Source organism: Paramisgurnus dabryanus, chromosome 23 (genome assembly GCF_030506205.2).
Source record: "Paramisgurnus dabryanus chromosome 23, PD_genome_1.1, whole genome shotgun sequence".
NCBI lineage: Eukaryota > Metazoa > Chordata > Actinopteri > Cypriniformes > Cobitidae > Paramisgurnus > Paramisgurnus dabryanus.
The window spans coordinates 29,945,204-29,958,653 of NC_133359.1; the positions used below are offsets into that span (position 1 = coordinate 29,945,204).

The following is a 13,450-nucleotide window of genomic DNA, read 5'->3' on the forward strand; positions in this document are numbered from 1 at the left end:
TATTTATCCACAGAGAACAAATCGAATTGAAATTGCATTGAAATTGAATTGAACAAATTATTTTACTTCTGGAATAATGTATGCCATATGCATTGCGCGAGTGTGGGGGAGAGTCTGTTTTAATGCTAAAACAAAAAAAGGAGTTTACTTGCGAAAATAAAGATTATAACAACAGCGGTCATCATGAAACCTCAAAGTACCGCGAGGGTGAGGCGAGAAATAATAGGAAGAATTTGCTTTCAAACCGCTCTCGCGGCACGTTGATGTCATCCACGGCACGTTGATGTCATCCACCTGTATTATAGCATGAAGTCGAGCACACGCGTAAATTATCCATATTAGTGATGTACCAATGTTCAGATATGTTCTACATAAAATATTTAACAATATTTTTAATGAGCTTCATTATAGCCTGTTGATTTCTGGTGTTTTGTCTGAATGCTAGGGTATGGCAACTGCCATACCCTGCCATACGCAAACGCCGCCCCTGGCGTCAAGTAAAATAATAGAACGTTTTTAATAGGATCCGCTGGGGTCAATGTGTTAGCATGACAGAAGCTTGATGCTGTCGGGAGAACAAGCAACAGCTAACATTTTTCCGTCTCTGAGTGCCTCTCGCATAAATGATTAGATTTTGATGGCTTACGTTTCTTTCATTTTCATTTTTAAAAAATGCCATTTATCGCGTTTTGGAAACAAACTCTTCATATATATATTAACCTTTTTCTCTATCTGATATCTACTCCACTGTCTTTGTTTTGATTTTCAGAATCAGTGTTCGAGCATTTACTAAACTCTTTGATGAGAAACTTGAGGAGTTTATCTCGCCGCTCTACACTGATACATACCTATCCATGCCGTTTACGACAGATGCAGGTATTTCATTTGGCTGTACAGAAAAAAAACAAGGTATTTAATTTTTAATGTTTAAATAAGTGTTATGTCTGTGTGTTTAGAGCCATTGAGTGGGGTCGTTGAGGGCGTCAGCGCTGGCCTCTTCCTTATTGCCACAATGGTGGGATTAATTGTCCTGCTGATCTGCAGACAGAAAGCACATAAAATGTAAGTCAGACAGAAAGCACATAAAATGTAAGTCAGACAGAAAGCACATAAAATATGCTTAACTGTGTTTCTCAAGCAAGGACTACACCTGTAGCAGAAATAATTTCTTGAATAGAATGTAGGGTTGCATTAGGAAAGCGAGTATGATAAAGAGACAGTTTGGTCCATGGTTGGTCTGGGGTCCAAGGAAGCCAGATGAGACTAATAGTGGGGGCATTGTCTTGGTTAGATGTAATAAGGAACCCACAGTGCAAGCTGTAAGGGAAGAGAAAAGGGTCTGGGGTCTCTCGGTCAAAACAGGATATAGTTACAGAGGAGGGGGTTCAGGTCCAGCAGGGATTAGCTTTTTAATCAGATGATGAGGAATAATTGTGTTGAACACTGAGGCAAGACACTGAGGACTTTGGCCCAAAGACGATGGTAGCGGTCTGAAGGCATGTGGGAACAATTGTGTTGGTTATTGAAGTGTTACAGATGTTAATCAGGACATCTACCAGCTGGTCTGCTCATCCTCTGAGCATTATTTCATGAACGTTGTCTAGTCCAGCAGCATTCCATAGGTAAGTAGGCAGTAGGCAGACATTTCAAAATGTTCATCATAGCAGTGAGGAATGTCAGCATCTACTTGGTGGTGTTGAGGTGCAGATTGCTGGATAGCCGATAGCAGTGTCGTCCACAAACTTTTGCACATGACAGGACTCAGAGTTATATTGGAAGTCTGGCATGTACATTATAGAGTGAACAGGACCAGAGAAAGCACAGTGCCTTGCTGCACTCCCCTACTGCTAACCACTGTGTCAGACCTGCAGTCCCACAGTCGCATAGACTGTGGTCTGCCTGTCAGGTTGTCTGTGATCCACATACTGTACAGGTACTTGCCAGATGGTAGTGGTCTGTAGAAATTAGCACTCACATTATGCCAGTGGTTCTCAATCGCCACTGCTCTGCACATTTTGAAGATCTCCATTATTTAACACAGCTGACTAAAATCAGCTCATTAGCTGAAATCTCATTGAATTGAAAGGAGTCTGTCAGATAAGAGAGACATAAAAAATGTGCAGAGCAGTGGGCATCCAGGACCAGAATTGAGATTGCATTATGTCATGATGCTTCGGGCAGGATGGCCAGATCTTTGGTGATATTCATATAAATAAAAATGGTTCGGTACAACTGCATCCACTTATTCAACCAGGTGCTGGAGTCTCACTCGCTAGCCAACAGGTTTCTTGAAATGCTTGAAATGCACAGTTAGAGTGCTTTTAAATCCTACACTCTCATGTCTATGTGCACATATGTGTGGGCCTTGAGTTGCCATACATTGCTACAGAATATTATAGTTTGTAATGGCCTGGATACCCTGCCACGTGTGTTGTGTGTCACCGTCTCTGAAGTGCCTTCAGATTCTCTGGGCATGTGTGCGCTTACCTTCCTTGATGGCCCAGGATAGTTTGGCCCTCACTGTTCTTAAAGCATCCTTGTTGCCTTCGGCAGGTGAAGTCTTGGGTCCTCAGCATTGCATGTGCTTCTGCAGTCATCCACAGCTTCTAGTTAAATTGTGAAGTGATGGTCTGTGAATCAGTGCTGTCATCAGTGCAATTGCTGATATATCTAGAATGGTAGAAATGTGCCTAAATATCCCCTTTTAGTTTCTGAGCAGTCAATGCAAGCTAATGTCTTGCCTTGGATCGTGTCCATCTTACACACAATAAAGCAGTCATCAGTAAATATCTATGTTTAGATTAAATTTTAACTTGGGTTTATGATCATAAGTATAAGGACAGGTTACTGACATTGTGTTTGTAATTATGAGTTAGTGATGCGTTAGTGATGTAGTGTTTGTGGTAATAGATAAGTGATGGTGGGTTTGTGTTGATGTGTTGGTGATTAGTTGGTGATGGCTTAGTAATGCAGTAGTAATGTTAATTAATGGGTTACTTGAGTTGCTTATTGGTATAGATGATAGGTTAATAATGCATTTGCCTTGCATTAGTGACGCTTGGTTAATAGTTAGTAATGATAAGTTCATGGTAAAAGGTTACTGATGACAGGTTAGTTGTCACAATAATAGTAGGTGATGGGTTAGTGATGTTTTTTTTTTGGTGGGTGAGGATTTATGGTAATGGTTAGTGATGATTGGTTAGCCATGGTGGGATTGTGGTAATGGATTTCTGGTAATGGGTTACTGATTGTGTGTTTGTGGTTATGGATAAGTGAGGGTGGGTTTGTCATGATTGGTAGTGATGGTGGGTTTGTGGTTCTGGATTAGTGAGGGTGGGTTTGTCATGATGGAAGTGATGGTGGTTTTGTGGCTATGGATTAGTAAAGGTGGATTTGTCGTGATTAGTAGTGATGGTGGGTTTGTGGTTATGGATTAGTGAGTGTGGGGCTGTTGGGATTGTTAGTGATGGGGGGTTTGTGGTTTATGGATTAGTGAGGTGGGTTTGTGGTGATGCCTTAGTGATGATGACTTTGTAGTTATAGGTTTGTTTTATTAGGTTTTGGGTGATATGTTAGTGATGGTGGTATTGTGGTATTGGGTTTGTGGTTATAGGTTAATGATGGTGGATTTGTGTGTTTTACAGCAGCACACATGAACCTGTGGTCAGAATGAGTCTAAGAAGAGAACGACCAGCTGCAGGAACACAAATTATTGTAAGAGGGTATGTATTCACTTTCTGCTGTGATGGCTAACCTAGTTACATCATTTTCATCATAAAATTAAAAAATGTATATAGATATATTGGGAAAAAAATACATTGCTTTAAAAAGTATAAATTCATCTTGTTTTTCTTCTCTGTGTTTTAGCAACCGTCGTATCTCAAGGTATTGTATATATCCAAGAACAACATTTAAGTATTTAGGAACTTAATCATATTTTCCAATGGAGCTTACATAATGTGTTATGATAGCACTATACTATATACTTGTATTGATACAAAAAGGGTTACTAAAAGATTGCAGAGTTATACAAAGGTCTGACAGTAAACATACCTATATCTACAAACACACAAACTTACCACAGAAAAAGGCAGTGCTTTTGCTAATACATTTTGCATAATAAATGTTCAAAAAATAAATAAATTATAGTCTGTCTATTCTGTTTTAGCCCCATCAATATTTCGAATTTTGAGGCCCATTTGGCTAAACTACGAGCAGACTCCAGCTACCTTCTTTCTGAGGAATATGAGGTATAACATCCTCTAAATTTCTAAATGTGATATTCAGAATAATTCCTGTTTTCAGAATTGACACAACAGACCTTTATGCTTTCAGGATCTAAAGGATGTTGGGCGTAACCAGCCACAGGACTCTGCATTACTCCCTGAAAATAGAGGGAAAAATCGCTACAACAATATCCTGCCCTGTATGTTCATAGAGTTCTTTAGAGCAGTGCATCTCACACGTTTTAGCATGCCCCCCCTTGTGTACAAGCATATAACATAGAACATAAAAACAACACATACTGTACATATAATTTACAATAAAATTTAACTTTATCTTATATTTAAAAGCTTTACAGCTAAGGGGACAAATTAATATTTAAACCTATATGTATTTCTACTAATAATTCTGATACCAGAAGGGAGAAGGTCAAACTCATTGGTCACTGTAGTGCTGTTGGCTGGTAGCTTTTTTGTCAGAGGTTTAATTCACATAATTTATGATCAATTAATACATTTCATAAAATGTGATCAAATTTGGGCACACCATACCATCTCGCGTCTCCCAATTTGAGGACCACTACTTTAGAGTATTTATCACAACAGATTTCAAGGCTTTATCAGCTCCTTTAGAATTGCCATTAATTTGATTTTGTTTCTTGAAACAGACGATTCCACTCGAGTGAAGTTGTCCTATATTGATGAAGACTCCTGCTCAGACTATGTTAATGCCAGCTATATTCCAGTAAGATCTCCAGCATTATACCAATGACTCTGGGTGAAGCACATATTTAGTTTCGGCCTCACACTGCATGTCATGAGTAAGGTGGCTTCAGCACTTTGGTTCAGTTTTTGAAACGGTTTAGCCAATGTTTTGGGCAATTTAGTGGCACTCCATTCCATTTGGTTGTTTATTTCTTTATTATTTACTCTAGACTGGACAAATATCATGCAATTCCTTTGTTTTAACATGTCACATGTGTTTATTTAAAGGGCAATAACTTCAGACGGGAGTATATAGCAACTCAAGGTCCTTTGCCAGGCACTAAGGATGATTTCTGGAAGATGGTCTGGGAACAGAATGTGCACAACATAGTGATGCTGACACAATGTGTTGAGAAAGGAAGGGTATGTATGTATATGTTTTTTTTTCTACTGTATATTAAAGATATTTCGGGCATCACTTTGATTTGTGTTCATATATTTAGGTGAAGTGTGACTACTACTGGCCGTTTGACCAGGAACCGTTATACTATGGAGATTTGATAGTGCACATGCAGTCGGAATCAGTGTTGCCTGAGTGGACAATCCGAGAATTCAAGATCTGTAATGTAGGTCCCTCGCTGATAAGTTCTCACAGATGCATTATTATGATAGACATGTTAATGAGCTGTGGTTTCAACAGGAGGAACGTCTGAGCTACTCCAGAGTGGTACGTCAGTTCCACTATACAGTGTGGCCTGATCATGGTGTCCCAGAGATCACACAGTCACTCATTCAGTTTGTCAGAACTGTAAGGGACTATGTCAACCGAACACCTTTCTCTGGAGCCACTGTAGTGCACTGCAGGTAGGGAATATATGGCTCATTCTTGGGCTCCTTTCATATTTTTGCTGGGTTTTGATGTACAACAGTATAGATCCTTACTTATCTGGATACCCACTGCCATTAAGCACATTTTAAACCTACAGTTTCACATTTTGCTGTTATAGAGAAATGTTTTATTGGGCTTGACATTAATATAACACATTATTGCACGTCAAGTCTTAACATGGAGATCAAACAGGACGTACAGTATCTCCATACGTGCATGCTTCTTTGTAATTATTATTCATTCAAATAAAGAATCATAAATAACAAAGATAATAACATAGCCTTTATTTTCATAAAAATAAATAAGACTGGAACATTAATCACTTGTGTGAGGTTTGGTTGTTCAGTATGTTTCTCGCTGACAGTGCTGGAGTAGGCCGGACAGGGACCTTCATTGCTCTCGATAGGATCCTTCAACAGCTGGACACAAGGGACACGGTGGATATCTATAGTGTAGTCTTTGATCTGAGACTTCATCGCACACATATGGTGCAGACAGAGGTGAGCTTTAAACCTGTAAATAAGGTTTGACTGACCTCGCTGGGCAACAATACTTGCGTTTTAAACTAAAATAAACATAATTCTGCCCCTGCTTTAGTGCCAGTACACGTACCTCTACCAGTGTGTTCGGGATGTGCTGCGAGCAAGAAAACTGCGCAGTGAACAGGAAAATCTTACGTATCCCATTTATGAAAATGTGCATTCAGATCTTCATAGAGGTTAGTGTGCTAATAATTTGTCTGTATTAAGTCTTATTTCATTCTTTTATCATATGCCTATATTCCTTTTTTAATCCTTTATACAGATGTGGTGCCCTCCAAACGCTAATTTGCTGATAGGTAAAGAAGAAGCCAAAAACTTCAATATGTCAAACACATGTAAAAAATTTATTTGAAAATAAATATAATATGCTATATGTATAACTAGAAGTTTATCTATACAGAATTGTATGATGTATATATGTTAGTTATTCAACATTATTTCAGACTTTGTTAAGAATGTTGTGCACTACTAATTAAATGATTTAGACTTATTTTATATTAATAAAATTGTACCTAAAAATATTATGTTGTATTTTTATAAATTAAGCAGATTAAATATTTAACACAGTGTTGTCACTATAACACAGTTTTTATGGTTTTATGCTATAACACTAAGATTTTGTTTTTGTAGAGCTTTTCATTATTGCAAAAAAGCTATAAAGGAAAAAAGTGACATATGAAAAAATATATTTATTATTACAATAATTCTATAAGTTTGCAAAATATGCAGACTTGGCAACTTTGTAGCTGTTAATACAGTAATTTTTATAGAGCTTTCGCTATACTCATCTGCAACCAAATGGGGGCGACAATTCCTAAAATACTAGAAAAACTGTTTCCATGTTTGTGTCACAGTTACTTGTTCATGCATGTTCAGCAAGATAAAGGCAGTTTCTAGCTGTTTCCTAGTTTCCTGATGTTTAGTCAAGTTAACCTGACAGATTAAAAGTCAAATGATGAATAACAGCAGTTATAAGTGGATCCTGTCACACCTCAACAGGATTGAGAATATCAATAAAGCCCAGTCAGCCCAATCACTGATATTTTTTGCAATCACTGAACTAAAAAGAACTGGACTGTGAAACCACTGTGCCACCATATTTACACCCAAAACATCTACACTGCAAAATAAAGTCTGGATCTACTTTAAAAATAGGCCTACTTCAATTGGTAAACACCTAAAATCTGTTTTTCAATTTAAATTTTCTCATTTACTGTAGAGAACGATACAATAACACTCGATTGTAGACTTATGAAGGATTCATTTTAATTTAAAATGTTAATTTATTGTAGATTACAAACTGTCCTTTGGAAACCCATTTTACAATACAGCATGCAAAGAACATAGACACAGACAAACATACAGTATATAATGTACACTCTAAGAAAGGATGTTTTAATTTTAAACATTGTTTTGTGTTATCCTATTTAACACATTATGTGTTGTTTTAACACATTATGTGTCATTTCATGTTGATTTTGAGTTCAAATAAATAAAAGGGACAACACGAGATGTGTTATATTAACACATTCGTTTTAAGAGTTTATGTCTAACATGTAAACATTTTATGTAAATATGCTTTTTACAGTATTATACCCACATACCAAGTATGGGTTATCATACTTGACAATAATGTCTCTACTTTTTGTCATGCATCTGTTTACAGTTTTTTTCTCAGTTGGTTTGATGCATTTCTGACATCACTTACATTTGCACAACAGTTAGTTTAACCTCCACCACATAGTCATTTGTGCACTTCATAGTAGCAGTTTCTCATTCCTTCAAACAAATTGCAAATGCTTTTGGACCTGCATCAATTGCTTTCATACAATTATCTGCTGTTTTATAACATTATCATTTGCTTATGTCATGTCAGTCAAAATTAACTATACTTGTGAATGCTGAATATTGATTACATATTAAACTATTAATCCTCATTTCATTGCTTGAGTCATTACATACAAAAATGTTGAACTAGTTGTCAAAATAATTTTTTTAAATCTTTTTTTTTTTTCGAAAATGTCTCCTAAAATGAACAATGTGAAACATACATATTCAGTGCCTTGTACTCAGTTACCTCACTTAATACAGTAATGTGTAACTTTACTGTATTCTTTAAATAGCTTTGAAATAGTATATAGTGCTGTCTTGAGCATTTTCAGGAAGAGTCACCAAGAACTGACTTTTTTGCATTTAAAAACATTTATAGAGTAAACTGTCATAATGAAAACATGACTAAGCCATTTGACTATCTTGTTCATAAACAATGGTGTCAGGACTTTTCATCTTGAGGGTTATCAACTAGGTTTTGCAGTTTGTACTAATTGTTTTGAGAACTGCATTACCTGTTGTGCAAATGTAAATAGTGATGTGAAAAATGCACCAAAGCGACTGAGAAAAACTGTAAGTGACAATGATCATTCAAATTCATTGTAACTTTATGGCTTGGCATGTGTATTGTAAAACATAAATATGGTTGTAATGTGAACAGGATATTTTAGGAGCAGATGTTCCACGAAAAGACTGCACTGACTTAAGATCATAATGTCGAGATTTAATCTAGGAGTCTGTTAACATAGCTTGTTTAAATGTTAACATGTTATCAAACTCTAAAATGGGATGCAGTGTTCTTCCCACGATCTGTTTTAATCCAGGGTCAGATCTCTTTGGGATTCAAACACTCAAGAGAAACCGCTATGATAATTACAAACAGCCATGATAATTACAAACACTACAAATCACTACAATATTAAGATAGATAGATAGATAGATAGATAGAAAGATAGATAGATAGATAGATAGATAGATAGATAGATAGATAGATAGATAGATAGATAGATAGATAGATAGATAGATAGATAGATAGATAGATAGATAGAGATGACGGACAGCCTGAAGGAAAGACATACAGACAGACAGACAGACAGATAATAAATCAGTGCAGTGGGGAACACGTGACGAGCGTGGCGCACACTCTGTCTTCTCGTAAAGAGTCGCGTGCATAGGGACACAGTCATGTCTTTCGGACGCGCATCACCTGTAGACTGTTACGGGACTTAAGGACATTTTACTCAATTTGCATCAGGTAACGTTAAAATAAAACCATCTTTACACTACAACAAGACTTTCTGTTAACTTCGTTGTTTATCGTCATATAGTTGTATTTACATGTTTATTGTTTGGATCTTATATTAATTTCTAACAGTTTAATCATGTCTGCGACAATTTCTTTTTTTATTTCGTTATTTAACTTCTTAATTCATGATTAAGGAATTAACCACTTCTTTTAACACTTAATTTATGACATAGTAAATATTATAAAACATTACACATTTGAATATTTACTGGTTTTGATTGTTAGAGTTTGGTTCCAAAACCAGGTAACGTTTTTCCACATTTTTCAAAGCCTGCATAACAAAAATTCCAGCCAAGTAAGACAATAAAACACAGTAAAAATATGATAACATCATAATAAACATGTTTTGACAAAAATAAAAAATAAAGAAAAAACGGAACTCGTCTCGTCTTGGAACCAAATTCTTCATATGTTGCCGTTTATTCAAATGTTTCTTTTTTAGACACAGACATTTGTTATTGTTTATTATTAATATATCGGGTCGCTATGCTTTTTCTGTGAAACCAAAAATATATATTGTGTTGTAAATAGCAAAATAGCTATAGCAGATATATCAGTCATTTTAAGAAATAGCCTACAACACAGTAAAGACAAAGCAGACCAAACCGACTCAGAGCACTTTGTGTGAATGAATAAACTAACAATGTTTCTTATATCTCTTTATTAAATTAGCATATTGCGGCTTAAAACCATTTCTGTGTTTTGTGTAAAATTCAAACATTATCCTTTTATAAGTTTCTGCACTGTAACTTGGATATAAAAGTGTTTGCCTGATTCATAATATTTTAAATTACAGCTTTATATTTGGGCACTTTGAAAAGAAGAGACAAATTTTAGTAGAAAAAAATGCCAGCCTTCTGTTTCACAATATTTTTATATGATTGTCTTTTCCTGTAGCAATAATAATTCTCTCAGTCTTTGATTTGAGATTGTTTTCCAGTAGAATATTTGGCTTCATTCATTTTTTTATAAAACTTTATATCAAGCGTCTTCAACTACTATGTAACTTACATAAAAATGTACTGTATACAATATATTGATTCTGTAAATACATGGTGGTACACTGTACTTGCATTCAAAGTTTGTAATTGTTGAATCCAACCACAAACCTACCCAGAACATAATCTATGTACACAATAAGTACAATCAAATAAACGCTTTAATATTATGTAATTACACAGCAGTTATTTAATATAAAGTAGGAATATTATTAATTTCATTATAATTTCATTTAATTTGACTATTAATTTTATTTTTATAGCACTTTTTACATTTTGCATTCTTGCAAAGCAGCTTTACAAAAAAACTTATAGTAGAGACTTATTAAAAAAAACTGTAGAAATAAGAAAAGTGCAAACAGATGTACATTAGCATTACTAACAGTAAAATAATTCTCTGTTGGACTGTATTCAAACCAATATAATCATGAGACCATTAAAAAGCACCTATTATCCGATTAATGATTTTACATTTCCTTTGGTGTGTGTGTATTCGTACATGCTAATTATATGCAAAAAGTCCAAACCCAAAGAAAATGATGACGCAAGTTATTGTCTCCAACTTAAATCTCTTTTCTTGGATTACAACAAACACACAGATTGTAAGCAACAGTTTACTTCCTGGGCTTGTTGACATGGACATGACAGTCATTATCATTATCCCGCCCGCTTCTGACTCACAGCCTGTAAGTAGTCAATGTTTTCATATTTAAAGAATTTACTACTGACTAAACCATGACTCAAACAGTGAGCAGTGCAGAGTAGCACTTGTTGTTGAGCTGATCTTCCAAATATGTCTGCGCAGCCTTCTGTTCAGCTTCAGCCCTTACAGCCACTGCTCCAGGATAGACCATTGCCCAAGCCTCCCTGGATTCCTCACCGGGACCTTTTTCATCACCACTTTAAACTTTAAGGGCTCTATTTTAACGATCTAAGCGCATTGTCTAAAGCGCACAGCGCAACGTCTAAATGGGCGTGTCCGAATCCACTTTTGCTAATTTAACGACGGGAAAAATTGTTTTTGCGCCGAGCGCATGGTCGAAAAGGGTAGGTCCTTTTGTAAGTGGAGTATTTTGGGCGTAACGTGCAGTAAACCAATGAGAGTCACAGCTCTCATCCCCTTTAAAAGCAAGTTGCGCTGGCGCTATGTCTAATCCCTATTTAAATGACGGACTTTGTAAACTGAAAAACTAAGCGGAGGAAGACGATCCCCAGTTTAAGATTAATGTTAAATAATTGTGTTGTTTTTCACTTGTATTGAAATTGTTATTTTTTATTAAAACCTTTAAAACCCGTTTTCTTTTAGTCATGGAAGTAAAAAGCAGGCTTGTAATTGCTTTAAATGTATGGCTATCCAATATCATCAAAACATAATTTACAAGTATGTAAGAAAAGGTTTGTACTCTAAAAATACTTTATTTGTAACAAACAGGAGATAAAGAAATTACAAACGGCTCTCCTCACGTTTCAGCACTTTGGACAGCGTTTTTTTTAGCAAAGAGTTTTTTAAGCATTACTTACAAATGTTTCTCATCTCACCATATCCACAGGTACATTATATACAATAAATCCGTGAGGTAGCATTAAAAAAAACATTTAAAAACAGACGCATTTGTTCAAAGCAAAGCATTTATTTACTTACCAGGCTGGTGAAGCAGCTCTTTGCGCCTTAACGTCTCATAATCAGTCCTCATTTATAAATATGTCCAAGAGACTCAATAATAATCTTTTACATTCAATCCTTTAATCTTTCATATTTAAAAGCATTTTTGTGCTGCTGCGCATTCATGTAGCCTACTTTGTGATAAGCAAACCCGCGTTGTCCTCCCGTTTATAGGCGCATTTTACTAATGCGCTCTTTAAATAACATAAAACACATTGCGCCATTGACTTTAGACTTTAGACCAGGTTTTTGTTGGTCAATGGCGTAGTCTATTTTAGTTGCCTCAAAATAGCAACGCGCCAACAATGCGCCTGAACACACCTCATTTTCAGACCAGAACGCCCATGGGCGCAAAAGGGGGCGCAAATGCATTTGCTATTTAAACAACGCGGCGCTAAACGTGAAAATTAGGGTGGAAACTAGCGAAAGACACTTGCGTCGCGCATTGCGCTGCATTGCGCCGGGTGTAAGATAGAGCCCTAAGACTTAGGGCCCTATTTTAACGATCTAAGCGCATTGTCTAAAGCGCACAGCGCAACGTCTAAATGGGCGTGTCCGAATCCACTTTTGCTAATTTAACGACGGGAAAAATGGTTTGTGCGCCAAGCCCATGGTCGAAAAGGGTTGGTCCTATTGTAATGGGAGTATTTTGGGCGTAACGTGCAGTAAACCAATGAGAGACTCAGCTCTCATCCCCTTTAAAAGCAAGTTGCGCTGGCGCTATGTCTAATCCCTATTTAGATGACGAACTTTGTAAACTGAAAAACTAAGCGAAGGAAGAAAATCCCCAGTTTAAGATTAATGTTAAATAATTGTGTTGTTTTTCACTTGTATTGAAATTGTAATTTTTTATTAAAACCTTTAAAACCCGTTTTCTTTTAGTCATGGAAGTAAAAAAGCAGGCTTTTAATTGCTTTAAATGTATGGCTATCCAATATCATCAAAACATAATTTACAAGTATGTAAGATAAGGTTTGTACTCTAAAAATACTTTATTTGTAACAAACAGGAGATAAAGAATTTACAAACGGCTCTCCTCACATTTCAGCATTTTGGACAGCGTTTTTTTAGCAAAGAGTTTTTTTTAAGCATTACTTAAAAATGTTTCTCATCTCACCATATCTGCAGGTACAGAGTCATCATATACAATAAATCCGTGAGGTAGCATTAAAAAAACAAAGCAAAGCATTTATTTACTTACCAGGCTGCAGGTGAAGCAGCTCTTTGCGCCTTCTAACGTCTCATAATTACTCCTCATTTATGTCCAAGAGACTCAATAATAATCTTTTACATT

The 13,450-nt window shown here is 36.0% G+C and overlaps 2 protein-coding genes across 7 annotated transcripts in view; both read left to right on the forward strand.

The window, feature by feature from the left end:
* The window catches only part of LOC135788074 (receptor-type tyrosine-protein phosphatase beta-like), a 34,565-nt gene extending 27,639 nt beyond the window's left edge, over positions 1–6,926 (forward strand). The window contains exons 20-32 of the mRNA XM_065297974.2: positions 770–876; positions 957–1,062; positions 3,645–3,722; positions 3,868–3,885; positions 4,169–4,250; positions 4,336–4,426; positions 4,892–4,968; positions 5,217–5,351; positions 5,432–5,554; positions 5,629–5,792; positions 6,182–6,317; positions 6,415–6,535; positions 6,622–6,926. Coding sequence (XP_065154046.2) covers positions 770–876; positions 957–1,062; positions 3,645–3,722; positions 3,868–3,885; positions 4,169–4,250; positions 4,336–4,426; positions 4,892–4,968; positions 5,217–5,351; positions 5,432–5,554; positions 5,629–5,792; positions 6,182–6,317; positions 6,415–6,535; positions 6,622–6,644 — 1,261 coding nt within the window. The 3' untranslated portion in view covers positions 6,645–6,926. The remainder of the gene's footprint in view (positions 1–769; positions 877–956; positions 1,063–3,644; positions 3,723–3,867; positions 3,886–4,168; positions 4,251–4,335; positions 4,427–4,891; positions 4,969–5,216; positions 5,352–5,431; positions 5,555–5,628; positions 5,793–6,181; positions 6,318–6,414; positions 6,536–6,621) is intronic.
* A 2,356-nt stretch (positions 6,927–9,282) lies between these two features.
* The window catches only part of ano1b (anoctamin 1, calcium activated chloride channel b), a 75,341-nt gene continuing 71,173 nt past the window's right edge, over positions 9,283–13,450 (forward strand). For 3 of the 6 annotated variants that reach the window (XM_065297979.2, XM_065297984.2, XM_065297983.2), the window contains exon 1: positions 9,283–9,444. The gene's annotated coding sequence lies outside the window, so the exon portion shown is untranslated. Of the gene's footprint in view, positions 9,445–11,115; positions 11,180–13,450 lie in introns of those variants that run through there. The other 3 variants (XM_065297982.2, XM_065297986.2, XM_073813305.1) reach the window with 2 other exon arrangements.